Genomic DNA, 22,104 nt, shown 5'->3' on the forward strand with positions numbered 1-22,104 from the left:
AAGTATAAAGCTTTCTCAGTAAGAAGATGAACAACCTGACCAGTCACTAACAGCCAGTCCCTTCATTTTCCTTGTACACAAAAAAGGATATTCCACAATTCCACTGCTCAGTCCCTTGGGGACCCAGGGAGGAGAGATGCTCCTGCACAATTCTCTGGCAGGAGGTAGCAAAACTCCTCCATTTCCATGATTCCAAGCAATTTCTTGACTTCTGTCTTCTTAAACCACACAGTAGAACACTGGCATCATCAAATCTCACCCGACTGCTGGGACAGGAAGAGCAGACCACGCAACTGGTGTTCTTAAGATGCACTTTTGTACCAGTGTTAGGACTTTGAAATATATCTCAAGTCAAATCAAGACACAGAATGACAAAGCCCCAAGCCAAAAGTCCATCTGCCAGGGGCAAGAGCAATTCTGCACTCCCAGGAATAGGAAGTGCCCCAGAAATCACCAGCTGAGTGAGGAAAAAACATGAAAGCTTGAGAGGTTAAGAAAAATCTGAAAAGAACTTTGCTAACAATTATTTTCATCATATGTACAAATACACAGTTTGACAAAAAAAAAAAAAAAAGAAAAAAGAAGAAATTCAGACCTCTCTTTAAGAATCCTTGGATTCAAATATATATATTTATTAAAAAGAGACATTGGCTCTATGGCCAAGACATTATGCGTCTCAGAACAGGTTTTTACAGCCATGTTATAAAAACCCCTTAGCAAAGCAGTTATGCACTAGACTTCAAACACATGTACTCCAAGAATGACACTGGTGTGGAGGATCTTGTTTTACATCCATTTATTTTTGTCCCTCAGCAATTATAGCATAGTTTCAATACATTTCTAAAGTTATAGAGAAATACCAGGGCAACTAGAGTACATACAAGCCAAAGTTAAAATGGTAGACAGCTGAATCAAAAAACAAAAAAACAAAAAACCCAAACAAAACAAAAAGAAGTATGCATTCAGCAGGAAATCTACTATACTTCATTCAGTTTAGGCTTTGTTCTTTAGGGAACAAGGTGCTAACGTGCCATTTTCTCATAAAATGAATCATAATTGCTTCCAAAGAGTTTCTGCTGAAAATGGTGGAAGCAAATAAGTGTAACACTAAACTTTCTCCTATAAACTTAGAAGCAACACTTTCTTGAATCAATTTCCACCCTCCAAATACCACTGCTGCTTTTCTTACATGAACTCACTGTTTTATTAAGGCATAATTGCCCTGAGCAATATGCTGGAAAATAGCCAAAAAGCCTAACAATTAAAGGCAAGCACCAAGTAAATTTTTTTTTTTTAATTGACAAATTTTGAAATCTGTTTTGAAACTCACCTGTACTTGGGAGTAGCACTTGAGGAAAAAAAGAAAATATTGCTTTTAATTACTTTAAGTAGAATGGCAGTGTTAGTTTCCCCCTTCTCCTTCCAGGCTAAAGTTTCCAAGACAATCATGGAGGCACCAAATCAGGACCAGCATACCAAGACCTAAGTGGGACAGCTGTTCAAGAGCTTAATTTTTAAGCAACTCAGCATAAAAATTTCAGTGCCCCACCCTAAGCAATTCAAATGAAATCTTGTTTTCCTCAAGAGGCAAGATCCTCATACACTGGATACATCTGGTCTTAAAAGCAAGATGGAGCCTGGACAGGAGAATCATACACTGCATGCTCAGACTGCCTTCCAGTCTTCTTTTCAAAGCCAGAAAAGCCTACAAATTACCTGGTGCACTGCACACTTTCTCTGTAAAATGCACAGTGTTACAGAGTCCAAGATCCAGGAAGGTACTTTTCAAAGCTAGTGCTAACAGCACACATGACTGTCTCTGTACAAATTTAGGCAACACTGACTAGTCCCTTTAAGCTACCAGAGTATCCATAAAAGAAAGACAACCAAATTATACATTTTATTCACATTTATTTTTCGCTTTTAGTGTGCTCACAGAAAATTAGAACACCTTAAGCAGGAGTTTAATAGCAATTTTTGTAAGCAAAGTTACATTCCATCTCTAAGTCAAATTGGTCAAAGCTTCTCCAGTATTTACAAAAACATGATAGACAAGATGCTACACAAAAAAAAAAAAAAAAAAAACATTGCATCTGAAGAGTTTTCCTTTATTTTCAAAGACAACTGGAAAAGAAAGCATTGTCTGCTGTAATCAAAAACATACCACAGTATAAACAGTAACCATTCCACTTATCACAGCTTGGTTGAGTTTAAAATTTGTGTTTAAAAGGTCCAAGATGACTGCAGTTTTACAAAAATGGGCAGGGTGGAAAGAGTTGCAAACTTCATGTGCTTCTGGATATCAAGATTTGTTTTTTTTTTATACAATAGTCACAGTTAAAAACACCCTGCTGGTAATACATAATTACACTTTATTAAGGTCATAAACCAGCAATAAACAATAAAGCCTATACAACTTGTATTTCTACTTAATCACTGACTGATACAGCTAACATGAGATAAGTGAAAAGTTCCTATGGTTTAAATGAATTTCTAAGACTATGATCTCTTTATCTGGGTATTGATTTTTATTTTTTTTTTTTTTCCTTTTTCCTTTCCTTCTTAATCAAGACTTGTAGTGTTGTAAACCTTATAGAACATCTGCCTCACAAAATACATCGTAATAACTTTCTTTTAAAAAAAAGACTAACCCCTTACATCATTTCTGGCGGGGCGCGCTCCCGGCAAGGGCTGCGCGCCCCGGGTTCCCCACTGCGGCCCCTGTCACTTCATTTGAGATCCCTTATTGACCCACCCATCTCCTTCATATATGGGCATGTCCATAGACCGATCGGCAAAAGTTTTATAATATGAAGAGAGTTGCAAAGTATGAAATTAAAAAATAAACGAACAAAATTTTAAAAAGCAAAAAAACCAACGGAAAAAAAAAAAAAAAAACGAACCAAACAAAACGAAACATTAATACTGATGAAAAAAAAACCCCAAAAAAACCAAAATATAAAGGATGTGAGAGGAAGGCGGAGGGGAGCCCCCCTCGGCCCGTTGGAATGGCGGCAACATATAACGATTTGAGATGGGAGCTGCGGGGGGAGAGAAAAAAAAGAAACGAGACATCTTTTAAATCAATCCCTGGTTGTAGACAAGTTCTCCGAGACCAGTACCTGGCACCACTCCAAAAACAAACAGGGGGGAAGAAAAGTCCGTCGGCGAGGGGCGGCGGCGGCGCTGACTACTCCGCCGACTCGGCGGCGGGTCCCTCGGGACTGCTCTCGGCGGGGGGCTCCTGCCGCGCCGGCTCCTCCGCGGGGGCCGCCTCCTGCTCGCCGCTGCCCGCCTCATTCGTGGCGGCGCCGGCGCCCGCCGCCTCCTCCGCCTTCCCCTCCGCTGCCTGCTGAGGCGGCTGCTGCTCCTCGGTCGCCGCCGATGCCGGGGCCTCTTCTCCCGCCGCCTTCTCGGGGGCGGCCTCGTCCGATTTGGCCTCCTGCGAGTCCTCCGCGTCCTCCTTCGCCGCCTCGGCGCTGCCGGCCGCGCTCGCCTCCTCGGCGGCCGCCTTGCCCTCCTCGCTGCCCGCCGCCTCGGGGGCCGCCGCCTCCTCCTTCCCGCCCTCCGCCGCCGCGGCGGCGGCGCCGCCCTCGCCCTCGGCCCCCTCGCCGGCCTCCTTCTTGTTCTTCTTGAAGGAGAAGCCGCTGAGCTTAAAGGACTTCTTGAAGGAAAAGCGCTTCTTTTTTTTTTTCGGGGTCTCGCTGCTGGACGAGGGGGTCGCGCCCTCCTCAGTCTTGGGGGAGGACTCGCCCTCCGCCGGGGAGGCCGGCTCGGTGCTCTCCGCCTCTCCCGCCTCCTTCTCGGAGGCGGGCTCCGACGAGGCCGCCTCCTCTTTGCCCGTCTCCTCGGCGGGCGCGCTGCCGTTCGCCTGCACCTCCTCCTTGCCCGCCTCCGCCGCCGCGGGGGAGGCGTCGCCGTTCACCTTCAAGTGGCCGTTCTCCTGCAAGACAAGGACCAGCGTTACCGGCGGTGCCTGGCGGGGGGGAAGCGGGGCGCCGCCGCCGCCCTCCCCGCCCGCCGGCCTCGCCTCGCCGCTTCCCGCGGTTCGAAGCCCCGCGCTCTCGCCGGGCCGAGCGCCCCCAGCGGCGGGCGGAGCGCGCGGCGGCCGCCAGAGGGCGCCCCGGCTCCACGCAGCGGCGGCCGCGCCGCGCTCCCCCGCCCTCGGCGCGCCCCGTCCAAGCCGCGGCGGCGGCGCGGGGCGGGGAAGGCGAACAAAGCTCGCCCGGCCCGGCCCCGGCCCCCCGCCCGCCGCGGCCCCTCTGCGCCCGGGCGGTGCGGCGAGGCGCCCCCCGCCTCCCCCTCCCCTCCCCACTCACGCCGCATTTGCATCTTTCGGGCGCCCGGAGCGCGGCTGGCTGCCCGGGGCGGCAGCTGCGGGGGCGGCGGGGGGTGGCTGTCCGCAACGCCGCCGCCGCTGCCAGCCCGGCTCACGCGTGGGGAGGGGGCGCGGGTGGGTGACAGAAAGCCGTGCCCGCGGCTGCCGAGCCCCCGGCGGCGCTGCCGTGGACGGGGCGGGCGGCGCAGCCCCCGGCCCGCGCTCCCGCCCGAGGGGGCTGCCCGCGGAGCCGCCTGCCCGGGGGCTCCGGGCCCCGCTGCCACACGGCCGTCCGGCTGTGCCGCGAGAGGCACCGAGTGTCTTCGGGAGGACGTTAAGCGGGCAGAAAAGCCAAGCTTTGTAAGATCCTTCCGTTTACGAGCCATTGGGACGCTCCACCATAATACACGAGGGATTTAAAAAAAAGAAAGAAAGAAAGAAAGAAAGAAACGTGCCCCTTCCCCCTCCCGCCCCCCACGCAGGAAAGATAAAGAAGGAATCATTCAAAGCCGAGCCCGTTTAACCAAAATAAAGAAATTATTCCTTTGCCTCGAGTTGCAAAGATAAAAGATCGACCGTATTCCCCATTGAATGTGCCACTGGGGCATCAAAGGAAGAAGAATTAAACAGGATGCGAAAGAGAGTCCGTCGAAGTTGGCTTAAAAAAGGAGTAGATTTAATATTTTTAAAAATTTCTTTTCGTTTTTTACCTGTCCATTCGCCTTGGATGGAGATGCAGCCACTGCTTCCCCAGGTTTCTCGGCGGAGGCTTCGCCCTTTGCAGCGGTCTTGGAGAACTGGGCACCCATGCTGTCTTATTCAACAAAGAAACTCAACAGATCCAAAAGGAGGGGAAACAAAGAGCGTTGGGTTGGTATAAATACTGGGCGACCAGCAGCAGCAGCAACACACACACACACCAGAGGGGAAAAAAAAAGAGAAGAGAGAACAGAACCGATTATAATGCACTCCTTTTAAAAAATTTAAAGTTGAAGAGATCAAAAAGCAGCAGCACAGGAGGGAGGGGAAAAAAAGGGAGGAAAAAGTCGAGCAAAAAAAAAAAAAAAAGGAGCCCAAGTTTAGTAAAAAAGAAGTAATAAAAAATCCCAGATTTGTAGCCGTACTGTAGACAAGGAGAAAATGGAGAAATCTCCCTGGTTGCTAATAAGATGCGGAGTCCAACGCCCAAGTGCACAGATGAATGGGCTTCCCGAGCGGTGACGGCAGCGCTCCGCCCGGCGCCGGCCAATCGCGGCCGCCGCGCACAAAGGGGGGCGGGGCCCGCCCGCCCGGCGAACAATGGAGCCGCGATGGCAGCGGTTTGAAATCGGCCCCCGGCCGATAATGAATGTGCCGCTCCACTCCGCTCCGCCGCGGCGCGGGCGGGCGCGCCGGGCCCCGCGCCGGGCCGCCAACAAAACACCCCGAGCGAGCGAGAGAGAGAGAGAGAGAGAGCGCGGGGCGGGCGGGCAGGCAGGGACAATGGTGCGAGGGGCGTGCGGGTGAGTGCGAGTGCGAGTGTGAGTGAGAGCGTCCCGGCCCCGCCGCACGCCCCCGCCCGCTGCTGCCGCCGTGAGAGAGCAACAGATAGTGTGTGCGAGCCCCGGGCGGGGGAGAGCGAGGGAAGGAGGGGATTTGCTGCTTGCCTTTTTTTTTTTTTTTTTCTCCCCCTTTGTTTTTTTTTTTTCCTTTTCTTTTCTTCCCCGGGTTTAATTGGTCGCGATTGTTAAATCGCCCCCAATTTGGAAGGTATTTGAACCACGTAGATCGGGTTTCGCCGAACGAGATCACGAGTCGAAATTAGTAGGTCTGTAGGCCAGATGTTGCAAACGCTAAAGCAGCGGCAGCAGGAGCCGCTGCCGGAGCAGAAACGGACCCCTCCCCCATAGCGATATTGGCTTGGAATAAAATATTTTGTGATTAGCCTACGGCTCTAATTAAATTCTGCTGTCTGATTATTCCTGATTTGTGTTTTTAAAGTATTTTCTGAGGCGGTGACCCACTTCACGATTACATTTCCATGCACTCAAGTAGTGGGCGAAGCGACATTATCAGGGAAACATTCACGCTTTCCCAAACCTCAGCCCCGAGTGTGTATTTACGTTAAACTTAAACCCTCGAATAAAGATGTAACCCGAAACTAATGCATGCGAATTAACGGTGATCTGGAACGCTTATCAGCGCTGGGGTGGGCGAAATATCACGGACCCGAGTGATTTCCTTTCTCGGGGGAGGGGGCGGCGTGTGCGGGGAGCCGGCCGGCTCCCTCCCTCCCTCCGTGCTGCGATGCGGGGAAGGCTGGCCTAGACCGCCTCCCCCCCTCGCCGGCACCCCCATCCCCTTTTAAGGAGCAGAAACGAGCGTCAGAACGATCGTTTCCCATAGTCGGGTAATCTCCGAACGCCTCTTGTTTATAAACAAGGATGTTAAAATGATTCCGATAATGAAGGGCTGCGGAGCGGGGAGGCTCGGCTCAGCCGCCCACCTCCCTCTCCCCGTGGATTGCCGGGGCTGGCGGGAGCGGTGGGCTTCGTGCGGACGCCGAGAGCCGCCTCTCGGTAACCCCGGCGAGGGCAGCCGGGTGCTTTCAACCGCTCGAGGGGATTACTTGGTTTCTTGGGGGGGCAAAAAGGGGCATTTGGCTGGTGTTTTTTACGAGGAGGATCAAACCTCTCCCTCCCTCCCTCCCTCCCTCCCTCCCGCCGCATTTCACGCACAGCCCCGCCGCAGCCACTGCCGCCGCTCCCTTTGTCTCGGCCGCCGCCGCCCGCCCCGCCGAGCACGGCGCAGCAGCGTCCCGCTCCCCCGGGGCAGCCCCGCACGCCCACCCGTGCCCGCACAGGCAGCACCGCAGCCCCGGGGCGGGGGGCGGCCGCCGGGGTGACCGCCCACGGCAGGGCGGGGGTGCCGGGGCCGCCGCGCCCCGAGGCTCCCTCGGCGGGGCCGCGCCGCCGGGCGGTTTCCCTGGCGACGGCGGGGGGCGGCGGGGCCTCCACGGTGGGATCGGGATCGGGAGCGGAGCGGGGCGGGAGCGGCTCTGCCCGCCCGGCGTCACCTGCGGCCGCCGGCCCCGCTGCTGCTGCGGGCTGGGCTGGGCTGGGCTGGGCTGGGTTCGGCGGGGCCGGGGTCGCGGCCGGGGGCGCCGCGGCGGCGGGAGCGCTCTCCGGGGATCTGCCGGCTGCCGCCCCTCCCGGGCGGGCTGGCGGAGCGGTGTGCGGCGGCGGGCACCGGCGGCAGGAGGGATGGAGCGAGCTGAGGAGCGCTCACCTTATGGCTGACGGCACCGCAACCGAGGGGCACGGCCAGCCGGACTGCTTCCTTCTTCGGGATACTCCCCCGCTTCTCAACTGCACGCGTTGAGTTTTGGCTGCTCCTTTTAATCTGGATATTAAGGAAGTCGTGATTTTGTTGGTGGTGGTTTGAGTTTTTATCTTTTTAGACTGGTTTATGTAACAGATCACCTAAGAAGACCTGGTGGAAGACCATGACCGGACTTCGCAGTCAGTATCAAAAGGCACCTGTCCATCCTGAGCGGGTATATGCAATTTCACCGGCACGGACATACGCATTTCTACTTTCCACCGTAGCTACGTCTGAATTTCAGAGTAGCGTCACTGGAAAATTTCACATGGTGACTTGGAGTTTAGACGGTGTGTTTTGCATTATGCTTTTGATATGTTTTTCAACCATTTCCATGTTTTAAAACTTGAAAAGAAAAAGCGAAAGTAAAAAAGACTAAGTCTTGATTGATCTTACTGTAGGTACTTAGTTCCACACGTTCTTCTGTAGAGCCTCTGGACAAGCTCAGGAAATCTGGGATATTTGTATGGTCCCTCTGTCAGTCCTAGTGCAATTAAAACCTGGACAGCTATCTCTGACCCAAACCCTTGACCGTAGGGTGCAAATACAAGATTTAACCTCTCGAATGACCTCTTGAGCCCATCAGCTACCAGGCTGCTCCTTGTCGCACCACACCTTTACGCACCAAGCAAAGAGATACCCTGGAGGGAAGATTCCTCTTTCTTAAACTTGTACTTTACTCAAGTTCCTGGTCTTTTAATCTCCTTCCAAGAAGCAGGGAGAGGGAAAAGAGAGAGACAAAAAAAGACAGACAGATAGAAAGACCTCCTTAGTTTTTTGTAGCAGGACTAATCAGTTACGAAGATGAGAATAATACTTTTCTGCTATGCCTTCCACATAAAAAGTTGTCATAGAATTTCTGTGGCAGGAGCAAGGATGCACCAGTGTAAAGTTGCTTGTGTATAAGGTGTTGGAGATTTAGTGTCTGAAAAAAGCAGTACTGTTGTCAAGTGTATTTGCACAGAATAGAATATTCTTAGTTGGAATTTGTGTTAAGGCTTTTACCACAATAGCTGTGTCAGCAAAAAAACCATATTCCCCCCTGTGTCATGTGTAGTGATACTTCTAAGAACATGACAACCATAACTGAGAGACATCTCTGTGGAGCCCCAAAATGAAGAAGAGACGAGGCTGGGGAGCTGTTCTCCGTGGGGTAGGGGGGACAGGGAAGCAGGATTGGCCTCCCCTTGCTCTTCCAAAGGTTTAAGGGCTCTATCATTGCAGATTTCTAAGAATGAATTGCACCCTCTAGATGAAATTGTCTTTTTGCAGTACTTCCAAAAGGTGACTCCAATTAGCACATTTTTCCTGAGGTGTTTTCATCCTCAACCTTTTGGGAAGGTAGAAGGCTGAGGTGTAGAATGATAAAATGCTTTGTACAGGACTGCCCAGCAAATGAGCCTTGCAGCTGACTGTGTTACTGACTCTTGGCCGTGACTTGATGATCATTAATAATAAATCTGTGCCTTGCAGCCACAACTTTGGGCATAAACACAAACCTTCCTGTCAAGCTAGCCAGGTATAAGTGTGGTATGTAGTGCTTATGTCAACTTTGCACTAACATTCTGTGGGGAGGCTAGGAAAAAAGCTGATAGCTTTTGGCCCAAGAGCAGCTGAGGCAAAGTTGCTCCTGAAAAGTATTTGGCCACAACAGGAACGAAAGCTGAATGTGGTGCCACACTCTGGGTTATGTGGCTATGGAAATCCTGACCTTACATCAGGTACCCTGAAGCTGCAATTTTCCACCCTATGAAAGCATGGCTTCTGACTCCTGCAGCTACTGCCAAACCTCCCAACTCACTTATACCCAGTTTTTTTTCTTTTCCCAATACTACCTAAGACATTCATTTTATCCATTCCTGAAATACAGGTGAATGAAATGTTTTTTTCATTTGACAGTTGACAGGAAATGGAGAAAGCTGCTCAATAACAGCTCCCCACCAGTATGGCAGCTTCTTACTGGAGTGCCAGAAAAACCCATCAGTGACACTCACACTCTGCTAAGGTAAAAGCACAATCATGAACATGTTTTAACTCCTGTTAAAATTTGAAACTTTTAAAAACATGTCCTAACTTGCCACGCATAGCTGGGACACAAATGTATTTTAACTTGTTTGCTGGCAAATGCACTAAAATGCAACACACCCTGTCAACACTGAGAATCTGAAAACACGTTAATTAAAAGTTTTCACTGACACCTTTTTTTTTTCTTAATGCACCTTTATCCTCGTCCAGACAAGCCTTTTAAGAAAGTGAATCTACAAGTGGTTTTGGGAGCAGGAATCCAATGTTTACAGAATTCCTGAAACAGTGTGTGCTTTCTAGTGTTCACATTGTGACACTCTCCTGGGTGACCTGAGCTCTGAGAAGGTGCTGGGAAACCTCCTTGGGTCCTGGGGTGTGCAGAGATCTTTCCTGTGTGCAGAGACAGCAGCAAGCAAACTAAAAAATGATAATAAAATTTTACTCTGAGATATATTATTTGCTATATGTTCATCTACGACAAGTCCTTTCTTCTCTTGTCCTGGTCCTTATATAGAAACAGTGTTTCTATATAATGGACGTGAATAGGACAGAAAACATCATTTTTTTCATAGGAACTTTCAAACTGGGACAGTTCTGGTAACAGGGGAACAGGAGGCAAATATGAGGTAAATAATGTTAAAAGTTTCAAATCTAAATTCAGATATGCAGAATTGTTGCATCTTTTCCAGTTTCTTAAAGATGAGTATTTCATGGTGTCTGAATCTGTGCTGAGATTTCCTACTGACACATCACTTCAGTTTCTTCCAGCTTTACTCCAGTTTGGTGAAAGGCTATAAAAAGCTTTTGACCTTTATGTCACTCACAACCATTACAAGTCCTTTACTAATATTTGCCAAGCTTTTATTAACTGAATACATTCAACAATGTTTGTTAAATAGGATCTAGACTGTTTGAATGTCCAGTGTGCTGGGAAACTGAAAGCTTAACAGAGCTTATATATTTTAAAAGTATCATACAGCTGGTCTCTATCACAGCTAATAAAAAAATATCCATCAACCAACTGGATAACTGGCGTCAAGTAATGAGGCTGGTTACTTCTGGGAAGAAAAAAAATCCCCAAAGTAAAATCAAGAATAAAAACCGACAACAAACCCAACCCAGCCCAACCCAATCAAAGATTTCTTAGATGATACAAAAGCAAAAATGCTCTATGTAAATCCCAAGCCCCTCCCTTAAGGGCAATCACAGCAAGTCACAATAACTAACAGGGAAGATGTGAGTATATCCCTAAAAGAGTGGTCCATGCTGTGTGCTGATTCTTCTTTAAAGAACACCATTTCAGCAGCAAAGAAGGGGCATCAGGGCTCCATTGCGTTAAGCAGGGTGTGGACAAAAAAATAGAGATAGTGGGGAGTTGTAAACACTTTACAACCTTCAGTTCTAAGGATAAATACTGCTGCACTGTAGTCACAGCTTTACACAGGGTAGGGCAATGCAGCAGTAGTGCTTCCCTCCCTTCGTTCCTGTGCTCTGGCCCTGCAGTTCCACTCCCTCCATTGTGTGTGCCCTGGCTTCCCTCTGACCTCCTGATAAGCCATTTTGGAGAGTTAAACCAGCAGAAAAATATTCTTTCTCTCTTCCCCAATACCCCTCCTCCATTCTCCTCCCCCCACAACCCTTCCCCACCCCCCATCTTTTTGAGCAGGGAAGGGCAGTTTCCTGCTGGTTTTGCTACCCTTGGTGTGGCCAGACATGTTGCCGTGATGACAAGCAGGTGATAACCTGATTGAGCATGGAGTTAAGCTTCAGTTCCATTGACATTTGCTTCAACAGCCTCACACAATCCTCCTTCTCTGCAACTTGTGCTTGCTTCCAGTTTCCTGATTCTCTCTCAATACTTCTGGGAAGAGTGATCTAAGTGAAAAATGCCTGATGAGCAGGTATCTTTTAGAATGGCATTGATAGGTGATGTCTCATCATGTTTCATTGAAAGACCACCTGTGCTTTAATGATGACTACTTTGTGTTGTGTGGCTACAGCCAGCCTGGCTTTTATGAATTCCAGCTAGATTTGGAGGGGACAGGAGTTACATAAGAGTAGAATAATGTAAATTTATGCTGAAAAGTGTCACAGAATGTGAAATGAAACTGATGGACCCAGCTAAACAGAAGTCTGTCTAAAATAGGAAATAGGAAGCATTTGAGCTTGACTCAGAGATTTAGATTCCTGGCATTTAGTTGTTGTGAATTGAAACTGATTTAGGGTTAAATCAAACAAGGGCTCGGGGTTGTGTAATTAACAGCCCCCACGTCAAGTGCCTAGGCTCTCTGCAGGGCTCAGGCCATGGGGAGAAAGCCAAGTGCCAAAGTCTGTAATTTGCCCAGCTGGCAGGTAGAGGCTGGTACCCTAAGTCTGGTTTTATGATTCTCACTGCCTGAAAAAACACACTGCAGCCACAAGGTGCAAAAGGCTAAGCCAGTACAAGCTGCTGTTGTTGAGTTGTTGTTTTTGTTGTTACACTCAGCTCAGAAAGGCTGTTTGTTTCCGGTAGCTGGAATAAACATTATAGAGTGCATCCCAGTCAGCTTGGCAGAAATATATGTGAAATGCACTGTCTGGCATGCTAGTAGGGCACAGATTTTATACCAGTGGTGATGTAATCCCCAGCTATACAGAAATACATCACAAATAGGAAATACAAAGAATTTGTGCCTGTCTCAGAGACTTGGATTCCTTGTACTCGGTTGTACAGAAGTGTATCCCTTTACTTGGAAGCCAGCATTCTGACCTCTTCCCTGCCGTGAGGTGCTTTTGCCCCTTTCAAAGCTTAAGAGGCAGTCCCTTTTCATCCAGGAAGCATGGCTTTAATTCCCACCTAAGAGAATTTGAATCCCTTCATTTACCTCCCTCTGCTTTTCCCATGAAGTTCTAGGATGAGAAAATGTGAGCACAAATGTTTCCATTTTCTCTCGCTGAAGCTGTTCAGCAAAGGAATTAAGAGTTACTCTTTGGCTTGGAGAATTACATAGTAATTGTTCCAAAACCTGAGCATGATTCTGCAGTCTAATTACTTTGCACTCTGCCTGGGAGTGGGAGACAGCTTGCCTCTGGTCCTTACTCTTCAGAAAGTGTTACTGGTTTTTAGTTTCTAGCTCTTAGGGCAAGCAAGGACTGGCCCTCATGGTCCAGTGTTAGCAGTTTGACCCAATGACTTCAATATACAGTCATTATCCTGTTTTGTCTCATTGCTCAGCCTTCAAATTTTTTTTTGGTTTTTTTCTTTTTTGCAAAGTGGAGCACTGAGCGAGAGCTGGTATGCCCTGGCACTGTCATGTTTCCAGCCAGACAGGTCAGCTGCACGGCTTAAAGAGAGATCTGCATGTCATAGCCCCTCCCCTCACATGTGACAAAGTGTCCTTCACGTCAGGTAGGTCAGTGTCCACACAAGCCTCAACTGCTCTGGACATCACACATGCAGAGATGTCCTCTGTGTTTCCCTAGGGAAGGCCTTTGAGCAGCTGCTTCTGGAGTGCTTTGGAGAAAGGACAGCCAAGGTGAGATGTGGTCCCTAGGTTGGACACCTCTGGGGACACATCTCGCCTCTCGTGTCTCCTGGCATTTTGAACAGCAGTGGCAGATCATGCTTTAAAGCTACAGGTCCTGCGTCCAGTCTGATGAATTCAGCAACTGACTGATGGCTTTAAATTTTCAGTTTGAGTTTGGACAACCAAAATTCATCTGTGCCTTTTTGTATTCAGCTGCAGTTTATAAACCATCCACAGAGAGAGAGCTGACTTTTAGACTTTCAGATCTTTCATCTTTTTTTTTTTGTCACGATGAATGATTTAGACTATTCAGAGTATCATTCTGATATTACATACCCACCACATTTATTTTATATTATGACTAAACGTTTTCATATTAGAAAATGTTTATTTTATGTGTATTATGTGTTTTAGCACCTTGCTTTTCATTCTAATTGTGTGTAGTTCCAGGAACCAGACTACAGAAAGGTTAAAAAAATATTAAAGAACATCCAAAGGAGAACCATGAAGATGGTGAAGAGCCTTGAGGGGAAGCCATGCAGGGAGTGGCTGAGATCACTTGGCTTGTTCAGCCTGGAGGAGACTGAGGAGAGACTCCATGGCTGTCTACACCTTCCTCACAAGGAGAAGTAGAGGGGCAGCTACACTGATCTCTTCTCTGTGGTGACCAGTGAAAATGACCCAAGAGAATGGCCTGAAATTGTGTCGGGGGACATTTAGGTTGGATATTAGGAAATTACCTTATGGGTAGCTGGGCACTGCAGCAGTGTGATTCTTGGGGTGTCCTGTGCAGGCCTAGGACTTGGATTCTGTGATCCTGGTGAGTCCCTTCCAACTCAGGATCTTTTATGATTCTGTGTAACCTGTGCAAAGGATTTAGTTCATACTCATGTCTACAAACTGGTAGAAGAGTTCACCTTATACAATGAGTTCACTTGTCTTTAGGAGTATGGAAATGTAGGATGACAGCCACCTTTTTAAGTGTAATAAGTAATAAAAACTACTGTTTGCATGTTGAGGGTGTTGATACAGCCTCCTTATGTAAGAAATGGATAATAAAGGGGAAAATTTATACAACAAAATTCTAAAGCCACTATTTTTGTTTTTAACAGTGGCTTTAGAATTTCGTTGTATAAAATGGGCTAATGATCACAAATTCAGCTGTTTGATTTAGAAAAGCACATATATATATATATATATATATATATCTAATGCAAGAGACAGGAGGGGTTCTCGGTGAAATAACTGGTTAAAGACTGGGGCATTTTTGTCCATATTTCTACCCTGCCTCTGTGATTGGGGTAAGTCTCTGTAGGTATATCTGCCCTGCAGCCCAAGGTACTGGGTTGGGCACTAGCTGTAGTACAGCTTGTTGTGGATATTGGAAGCAGACATGGATATAAGCACAGATGAATTGGCTTCAATTCTTGCTAAAGAATATTTTTCTGCCTTGAACTCTTTGTGTCTATGGTGCCAAACACACATCCCTTGTACCCAAGCTTCTGCGAAGCCGCTGTCAAGCAAAGGCAGCAGGAGGGCTGTGTGGATGAGCAGGTATCTCCTGACTAAGCTCAGACTGTAAAAGGAAGCAGGCAAGAGGCAGAAGCAGGAACAATGCAGACATAGAGTGCCATGATGTAATTAGGAAAGCCAAATCTCACCTACAGTTAAGCCTGATATGGGATCAGAGGGGCTGCTACAAGCATACCAGCAGCAAAAGGAAGATCAGGGATAATGTGGGCCTGCTGCTGAATGAGGGCAGGGACCCTGGTGCCAAGGGATACAGAAAAGATCAAGACAGTGAATGCCTTCTTTACCTCTGTGCTTGCTGCTCAGACCAGCCTGCAGGAACACCAAGACTCTGCAATCAAAAGGAAAGTCGGGAAAAAGGAAAACTCACCCTCAGTGGAGGAGGAGCCCATAGAAAGGAACATTTAAACAAACTGAATGTATCCAAGGCCATGGGAGGCACCCACAGGTGATAAGGGAGCTGTCTGAGGTCACTGCAAGGATACTGTTGGTTATCTTTGAAGAAGTAGCAGTGATTAGAGCAGAATCACAACGACTGGAAGGGAGAAAATATCAATCCTATCAGTGAGATGGCCAAAAAGAAGGATCTGGTGAACTGCAGGCTAGCCAGCATTCCCTTGGTTGCCAAAGTGAGGCTGTGAAGCCTCCATCCTCAAAAGTCATCTGATCACAGTCCTGGACAACTGGCAGCCCTGCTTGAGCAGGGGGATTGGAGTAAATGATCTCCAGAAATGCTTTCCTGTCACAGCCACACTGTGATTCTATGATTCAGACTGTGATATTGTTTTCAGTACTGCCTTAGCTATGCTATACTCAATTTAGTTTCAAGTTGTATTTCTGAGATCTTGTGCCTCCATTAAATGGTTTATGGAATGTGGAAATTAATACACCTGCCTATGTGCCTTGGAAGTATAAATACACCAAAGATTGTGAGGTGCTTTCAGTGAACGAGGCATACAAATGCCTTTTGTACACATTTATAGGAAAGAGAAATTTTACAATCTTTTCCCCCTGTACAGTACAAATTACATTAAAGTGTGAGAAAACAATATCTGTAATAATGTTCTTGAAACTGGGAACTCAGAAACCGAGTAAATCACAGGTTTAATGTGAACCCCTGCCTTTATAAGTTCCCATGCCTTCTGTGATACTGTGTTGGAGGCTATACAGAGCAGATGAAGCAGTGTCACAGTAATTTTTGTTTATTCCTTTTAAATTATACTTTCTCACACTTTTGTAAGGTCTCCTGTTTCCCCCCATGCAGCTATAAAAGGCTGCCTTCAGTCTGTTTAGGCTCAAGGCACACATGCGGTCTTTTATTGACAAAAGCAGATGGCGATTTCCCCCGCAATGCGCTTCCTTTTCCCGGGCTGGCATGTGAGACACGGAGAGCACACTGGGCTGGAGGACACGCCAGTGTCATACCACAGCACCCCCCAGTGCTCCCCCACAGGGGACAGCCCAGGACCTGGCTGCCCATCAGGCATCTGAGTTACTGGAAACTATTTCACATTTGGCTTAGAGCTATTTTGACAATCTTCAGCTGAATCCTTTATTTCTTCCTTCTTAGCATGTAAATGTCCTTTTTATAGTAGCTATTCTTACAGAATTTATGGTTCTCTTTTCTTAAAGTGTCTCATTCCCAGTTCCCCATTTTTATTTAAGCTAGTCCCTTTTCATTTCCTGGACATACCATGCTAAGCAAAGTATACATTCGAGGGGTGAAATTTTGTGTCTTCCTCAAATTATCTAATTATGCTGGCCTCTATTATTCCCTTTTTTGTCTTCAATGTGGCAATTATGTCCCTTTTGCCATACTGCCTTTCATGCTTATAAGGAACTCTGCAAAATGTATTATTATTTTCTTTTGTGTGCTTCCTTAAACCCCTTCTTTGCTTTTACACTTACCAGTGCAAAGAAATGACTGGTTAATCCATTGATTTCTATTTTTCCACCTTGGATTTATTGGTAGTTATTTTGAGTTTGAAATCTCTGTGGGATCAGGCCTATCTTTGTGGACTGTCATTGCCTTATCGGTTAGCATAAGGACAGAAAAAGTGCAAATTTAAGCCTCTGAGGTGGTTTAATCTTGGCAGTGCCTGAGCAGAGTTCCCCTTTCTGCATTTTACTGAGATTTACTGGGGAGGATGTGCAGCTCAGGCAGTGTGTGGGCATAAAGCCTGTAAAGAGCTTTGGAGCAACAACTGGCTTGACACAGCACGTGCAAGGAACAATTTATCTTTCATTCTTAGCCCCACGTATATCATGGGCACTTTAATTTCTCTTTCTTTACCCCTGTCAGGATTTTCAGATTGCTTTTCATATGGCTGTGTTCAGCACTATTTCTTTCAGAATCAATTCAGTTTAAATTTTTCATTCATGTCAAAGAAAAATTTCTGAAATCAACAAATAAAGCATCTGACTCATTTAAATGCTTATGAGCCTAATACTGCATTCATATTCCTGAAAAAAAAATAAAGAAATGCTTTCCTTTAAATTTAAATTTTATGAAGCATAATCAGAGGAATTTTTCGTATTCTTAAGCGCTATGAAGTTTGTACATACAATAGCATTTGCAGTACATTCATGGGTGGTCTGGAAATCTGTAAGCAGAAAGTATGAAGCACCTCCACACTAGTAAAAGCAGGAAAAATTCAAGACAAAAGAGAAATAGGAAAGACATAATTATCACTGAATGTGCAGTTGGACTTCCAGTGCCCAGAGAAAACAGGTAGCATTGAGGTTTTTGAGACCATCTTTCCTTCTCTGCACAGTTGCAGCAAGTAGAAATGCAGCTCTTGTGCAGGCTGAGGCTTCTGTGGTGGTGATAAACAGAAACTCACATTCAGGGAGGCTCAAAATGGAGCTGAGCTTGGCTTAAGCAGGCAGACTGAAACCATTCAGACTGCAGAGTTCATTCTTTATGGAGAGTATTATTGAGTCTTCAATAGTATTAACATTAAAAATACCAAAAGCTATAAATAGATATTATAGTGATATCAAAGTCTTTGAGCAAAGTGTCGGTGGGTTTCTCGGAAGATGCAGATAAGGACGGTTTCTTTCTTTATGAGTTCATCAATCCCTATGTAGAGCAGAGACCAGACTTTGAAAGGTTTTATATCTCATCTCTCATACCTCACACCTCATTTATAACTCCTTTATAGAGGGCAGACCATAGAGTGATTCCTGCTCTCCTCCACTCTGAATGCAGGACCCCATTTCCTGTCACCTAAAGACCCAAAGGTGATGTTACACATGGAGGAACTCTACTCTTCCTTGGTACTTGCCTGAGGAGAAAGAGGAGCATGGCTGCTGGGGGTGAAGAAAGGCTCAGCAGCTGAGGTGAGTTTGGACTTGGCCAGGGGAGCATAGGGGCAGAGTACTCATGTCCCAGACACTCAGTTTTGTGGTGGTGTCAGCACAAAGGCTGCAATGTCATTGTCCTTTGACACTGTCATCAGCGAGCACAGCTATGCTGCCCCTCACCCTGCTGGTCATTGTCCCAGGAAAGGAAGTTTGCTCTGTTCTGTGCTGTCAGGTTTGCTTCTAAGCAGATGATTGTATCTTGAAAAGGCATTGTGTTAGATTAGAAAAAGCCAGTCTGTCTGAAAGGTTTCAGGGGGGAGGTTTTGGCACCACAGTACACAAGACTGAGACGTGATTATGTTATCTACCTGCTTGTCATCAGATATACACAGAGCATCTACTGCCTAGCCAGCAAAAGGGCCCAAAGAGGAGGGAGGCTGACCACACCTTTCTCCAAGCCATGGATTCCCATTATCTTTTTGTTTCAAGACAAGGCAGGAAAAGCAGTTTGTGTTTGTCTTGGTTTAGGTGAAGACTGGTGACACAAGGCCGTAGTTTCCAGCAATTTCTAGGACGGGAGAAGTGCTTGGGACAGGAGATTACACTCACTCAGGAAGTGCACATCATGGAGGGGTTGGGTCGCTCCTGAAGTGTTTCTAGCAGTGCTGTTCTGAAACCCTGGCTGGGGGAACTCCAGCCCATTGCCAGGGAGCTTGGCCCTGTGTCCGCGGGTGGAGAGCAGGGGTTGCCAATAAATGATTAGTGGAGCTCAAGGGCCTGAACCCCAGAACAAAATATGGGCTTTTCACAAATTGTGTCTCTATGTATCATAATGTAATGAGTTTCTTCTCTTCTTATGCTTCAAGGTCTGGGGCAAATCATCCTTCTTCTTTCTTTTCCTCAAATCTTCATGAGGAGCCCCACTGAGATATCACCAAGTCTGATGAGGGAATGAAGAAAATGTGGTGGTTTTATTTTTATATCTATATTTACTTTCTTTTTGGTTTATTTGGAAGTCTCTCTATATAGAAATACTTTCAAATGTAATTTGCTTCCTTGGGTGAAATTCATTTCCAGCTCTGCAGAAATGCTGTACAAATGTGGTGCTCTCACAGTTGTTTTTGAGCAGTTATCAGAGTTTTCAGGAAAGGTAGCAAAATATAAATCAAGAGAAGTGTTCAGACTGGTATTTCTGAATTTTTTAGTAATTGATGATGGACTGTGGGTTCAATTAGGTTTGGAGGGAGTTTTCCAAACACAATGTTTTTCCCTTTAAACTCTATATTTCAAAACACAAATCTGTGTACAGCACAAGTACATCTACACACAAATATATCTGTTATGCATTGGCTCACTCTTCCATTCATCATACAAGAACCTTTACAAGTATCACAAGGTTGCTGAAGACAAACAGAGATAAGAGCAACTCAAGTTCTGATTTTAATTCTGCTTTGCTCAGCATGTGTATTTACATAAGTCAACTGTATCTGAGATTTCTGAGAGGCATCCTGGGTAAAATCAGTACACATTTTAAGTTACTCTTACACTTCATTAACAAAGTCATAATTTGGTATTTACTAGATCTTAACCACTGAGGCAGCAGATGTATTATAGGAGAAAATGTGAAAGGTAAGGTGTTGAAGTACTTAAATCACCACCATATTTGGGTTTTTCTGAAACAGAAGCTCAAATCAGCTCTGATTTCCAAAGGATTTATGGAAAAACCCATTGACAGCTGCATTTGCAGGTTGCACTGTGCTTTTATTAGCTCTATTAATGATGTTAGGGAGATGCATATTGTTCTCTTCTAAGCAGCTTTCACAGTGTTAGTAACTAAAATATTTTGTTTTCTGCCTAATATTGGTGATAATTAATGACCAAGAACACATGGAAATGGTATAGATCTGCTTTTCTGAAAATTGCTTTCTAACCATTCTGCCTAATATTGGTGATAATTAATGACCAAGAACACATGGAAATGGTATAGATCTGCTTTTCTGAAAATTGCTTTCTAACCAGATCCAACAGCACTGTGGAAGACCTGTCATCCTCTGTGCTAGTCTCCTTACCTTGTTGCAAATATCAAAAAAGATAATAATCATGTTGATTAAAGTAGCAGGGCCAACAAAGTAAGGTTTTTCAGGGTGCTAGCCAAATGTTGAATAGTAGGTGGATCTACCTGAGCCCAAGGTTTACAGGTAGACAAGAAATGGAGAAGGAGGCATAGCAGGAGAAGCAGAAACAATCAAAAAAAGCATTCCCCTTCTCAGTGGGTGAGGAAAGGGTAATTTGTCAGGGAGGAGGGCACTCCAGGAGAATGGAAGTGCAGGGAAGGCTGGGAGGAGGATGAGGAGCTCTGTGAAGCTGGTGAGATCAGCCAGGAGCAGAGCAAGCCTCCAATCCACACAGCATAAAAAAAGGAAAACATTCAAAGCTGCAAATGTCCAGTGCTTCCTGAGTGGGCTCCTATTATTCCTGTTATCTGTCAGCTGCTGTCTCCTTTCTTTGCAACTCTTCCTCAAAGCCATATGGAAGCAGGATTAAGGTGGGTGGAAAGTACCACCTTTCTCCTCATAACCTCAAAGCCAGGGGATCTCCTCAGAATGGCTTGGGGCCTGGCATTACAGCCACCATCTGTTAGCTGCTCCTCTTCTCTACTGTGGCCACGGTGGTGGTGAAGGGCCCCAGACAAGGTGCAGACAAGGTTCACTGTCTGCAAATGTAGTTGAAAGCAGCTATGGGAGCTTGGCAGAGGAGACAAAGAAAATATCCTCACTCTCTCTTTGTGCATGAGGAACAAAAGGGCCAAAATATTTCCCTGACATCACACAAAAATGACAGCAGAAAGGGGAGAGCAAGTCTTACTTTTCCTGAGCCCAGCATTACACTTCAAATCTGGAACCCCTACAGGTCTGATAGAGGCAAAAAGGAAGGCAAGGAAACTGGAAAAAGGATTAGAGAAGACAGGACATACTGGCTCATGGCTGCTCATATGCACTGCTTTAATTGAAGTTAGCTTTTACACAGAAGTACTGCAAATGGTTTGGAATTCAAATCTGAAATGAAAATATTGTCACAAGTGCAGACTGGGACTGTAGTTTGTGTTCTCTTTTTAGGATCTGTAGCACTGTATCTGAGAGCCTTGTGATTGTCAGCAGATTCTATTCTCACAAAATGATAGAGAGGAAGGAAAGTTTTCTACTTGGGTTGGGAAGGCAGAATTTAGGCAGACAACTGAAAAAACATTATTTTGGGTCCTTCAGGAAAACTGAAACTGGTTTCAGCTGTAGAGAAAAAGCTTTATAAGTTTCAATATATATTCCTAAATCCATTAAGTCACCTTTGCAAAATTAGATTTTTATTAATTGGAAGGCTATTAATTGCACGGTCTATGTTTGTATTGCTCTCTGACAGAGCAGCATGGCTCTGTACCTGTGATGGGTCTTCCTTGGGGAGTTTGTTGGGAGCCTTTTCAATAGAATCATGAGGAAAGGTGTGGGCCTGCTACAGGGGTAGGGAGCTTGAGCACAGTGAAATTGAAAGGATTTCATTTGCTCACCAGCCTCAGGAGTATTTGGCCTTATGAGTAACCCTGGAAAGCTGTGAGGAGGTAGAGGAATGCACAGTTGGTGCTGAAGGAAGTATTAGGATGGTGCTAATGAGCATTAGGAGGGAAAGATTCAAGATGCAGCCTCTTGAACTTTTCATTCTGGGCAATGGATGTGATGGGAAGTGGATATGATTGCTCCCAATGACATCCCTGTCTCCCCTTCCTCCTGAGCAGTGCCTTGGACATCATCATGACATATTCTCTCTGGTTTTAGCAATTGCTTTTGGGACCCCTTGAATCAAGCAACTGATGTAAAGGCTAGGATCTTGGAATCTCTTCCACAGGCCTCTCACAGCTCATTTGGGAGAAATTTCAAGCCTTTCCCATACATTTACCTTGTGCATTGTCCCAAGATAGAACTTAGGATGCATTTTCTGTGTTTGAATGTAATGATATATGCTTTTGAAATCTTGTTTATTATTGCCTTTTCCACTCATACTGAGTCATAG

At 46.3% G+C, this 22,104-nt stretch overlaps 1 protein-coding gene across 2 annotated transcripts; it reads right to left on the reverse strand.

The window, feature by feature from the left end:
- Positions 1-600: 600 nt before the first annotated feature.
- On the reverse strand, positions 601-7,638 carry MARCKS (myristoylated alanine rich protein kinase C substrate). Of its 2 annotated transcripts, none has more exons than XM_059467369.1 (3): positions 7,586-7,638; positions 5,029-5,201; positions 601-3,943 (listed from the first exon to the last, which is right to left on the reverse strand). In XM_059467369.1, the coding sequence occupies exons 2-3, from the start codon at positions 5,125-5,127 to the stop codon at positions 3,191-3,193; spliced, it is 852 nt and encodes a 283-aa protein (XP_059323352.1). In that variant the 5' UTR covers positions 5,128-5,201; positions 7,586-7,638; the 3' UTR covers positions 601-3,190. The 2 variants fall into 2 exon arrangements, with proteins under 2 accessions (XP_059323352.1, XP_059323351.1); XM_059467368.1 differs by lacking the exon at positions 7,586-7,638 and adding an exon at positions 5,443-5,518.
- Positions 7,639-22,104: the final 14,466 nt, after the last annotated feature.

Source organism: Ammospiza nelsoni, chromosome 3 (assembly GCF_027579445.1).
Source record: "Ammospiza nelsoni isolate bAmmNel1 chromosome 3, bAmmNel1.pri, whole genome shotgun sequence".
Taxonomy (NCBI): Eukaryota; Metazoa; Chordata; class Aves; order Passeriformes; family Passerellidae; genus Ammospiza; species Ammospiza nelsoni.

Excerpts from the sequence above, each read along its gene's own strand:
- MARCKS (XM_059467369.1), bottom strand. The coding sequence starts at position 5,127 with ATGGGTGCCCAGTTCTCCAAGACCGCTGCAAAGGGCGAAGCCTCCGCC. Across the intron at positions 3,944-5,028 it reads CATCCAAGGCGAATGGACAG|GAGAACGGCCACTTGAAGGT; the intron begins GTAAAAAACGAA and ends CTTGTCTTGCAG.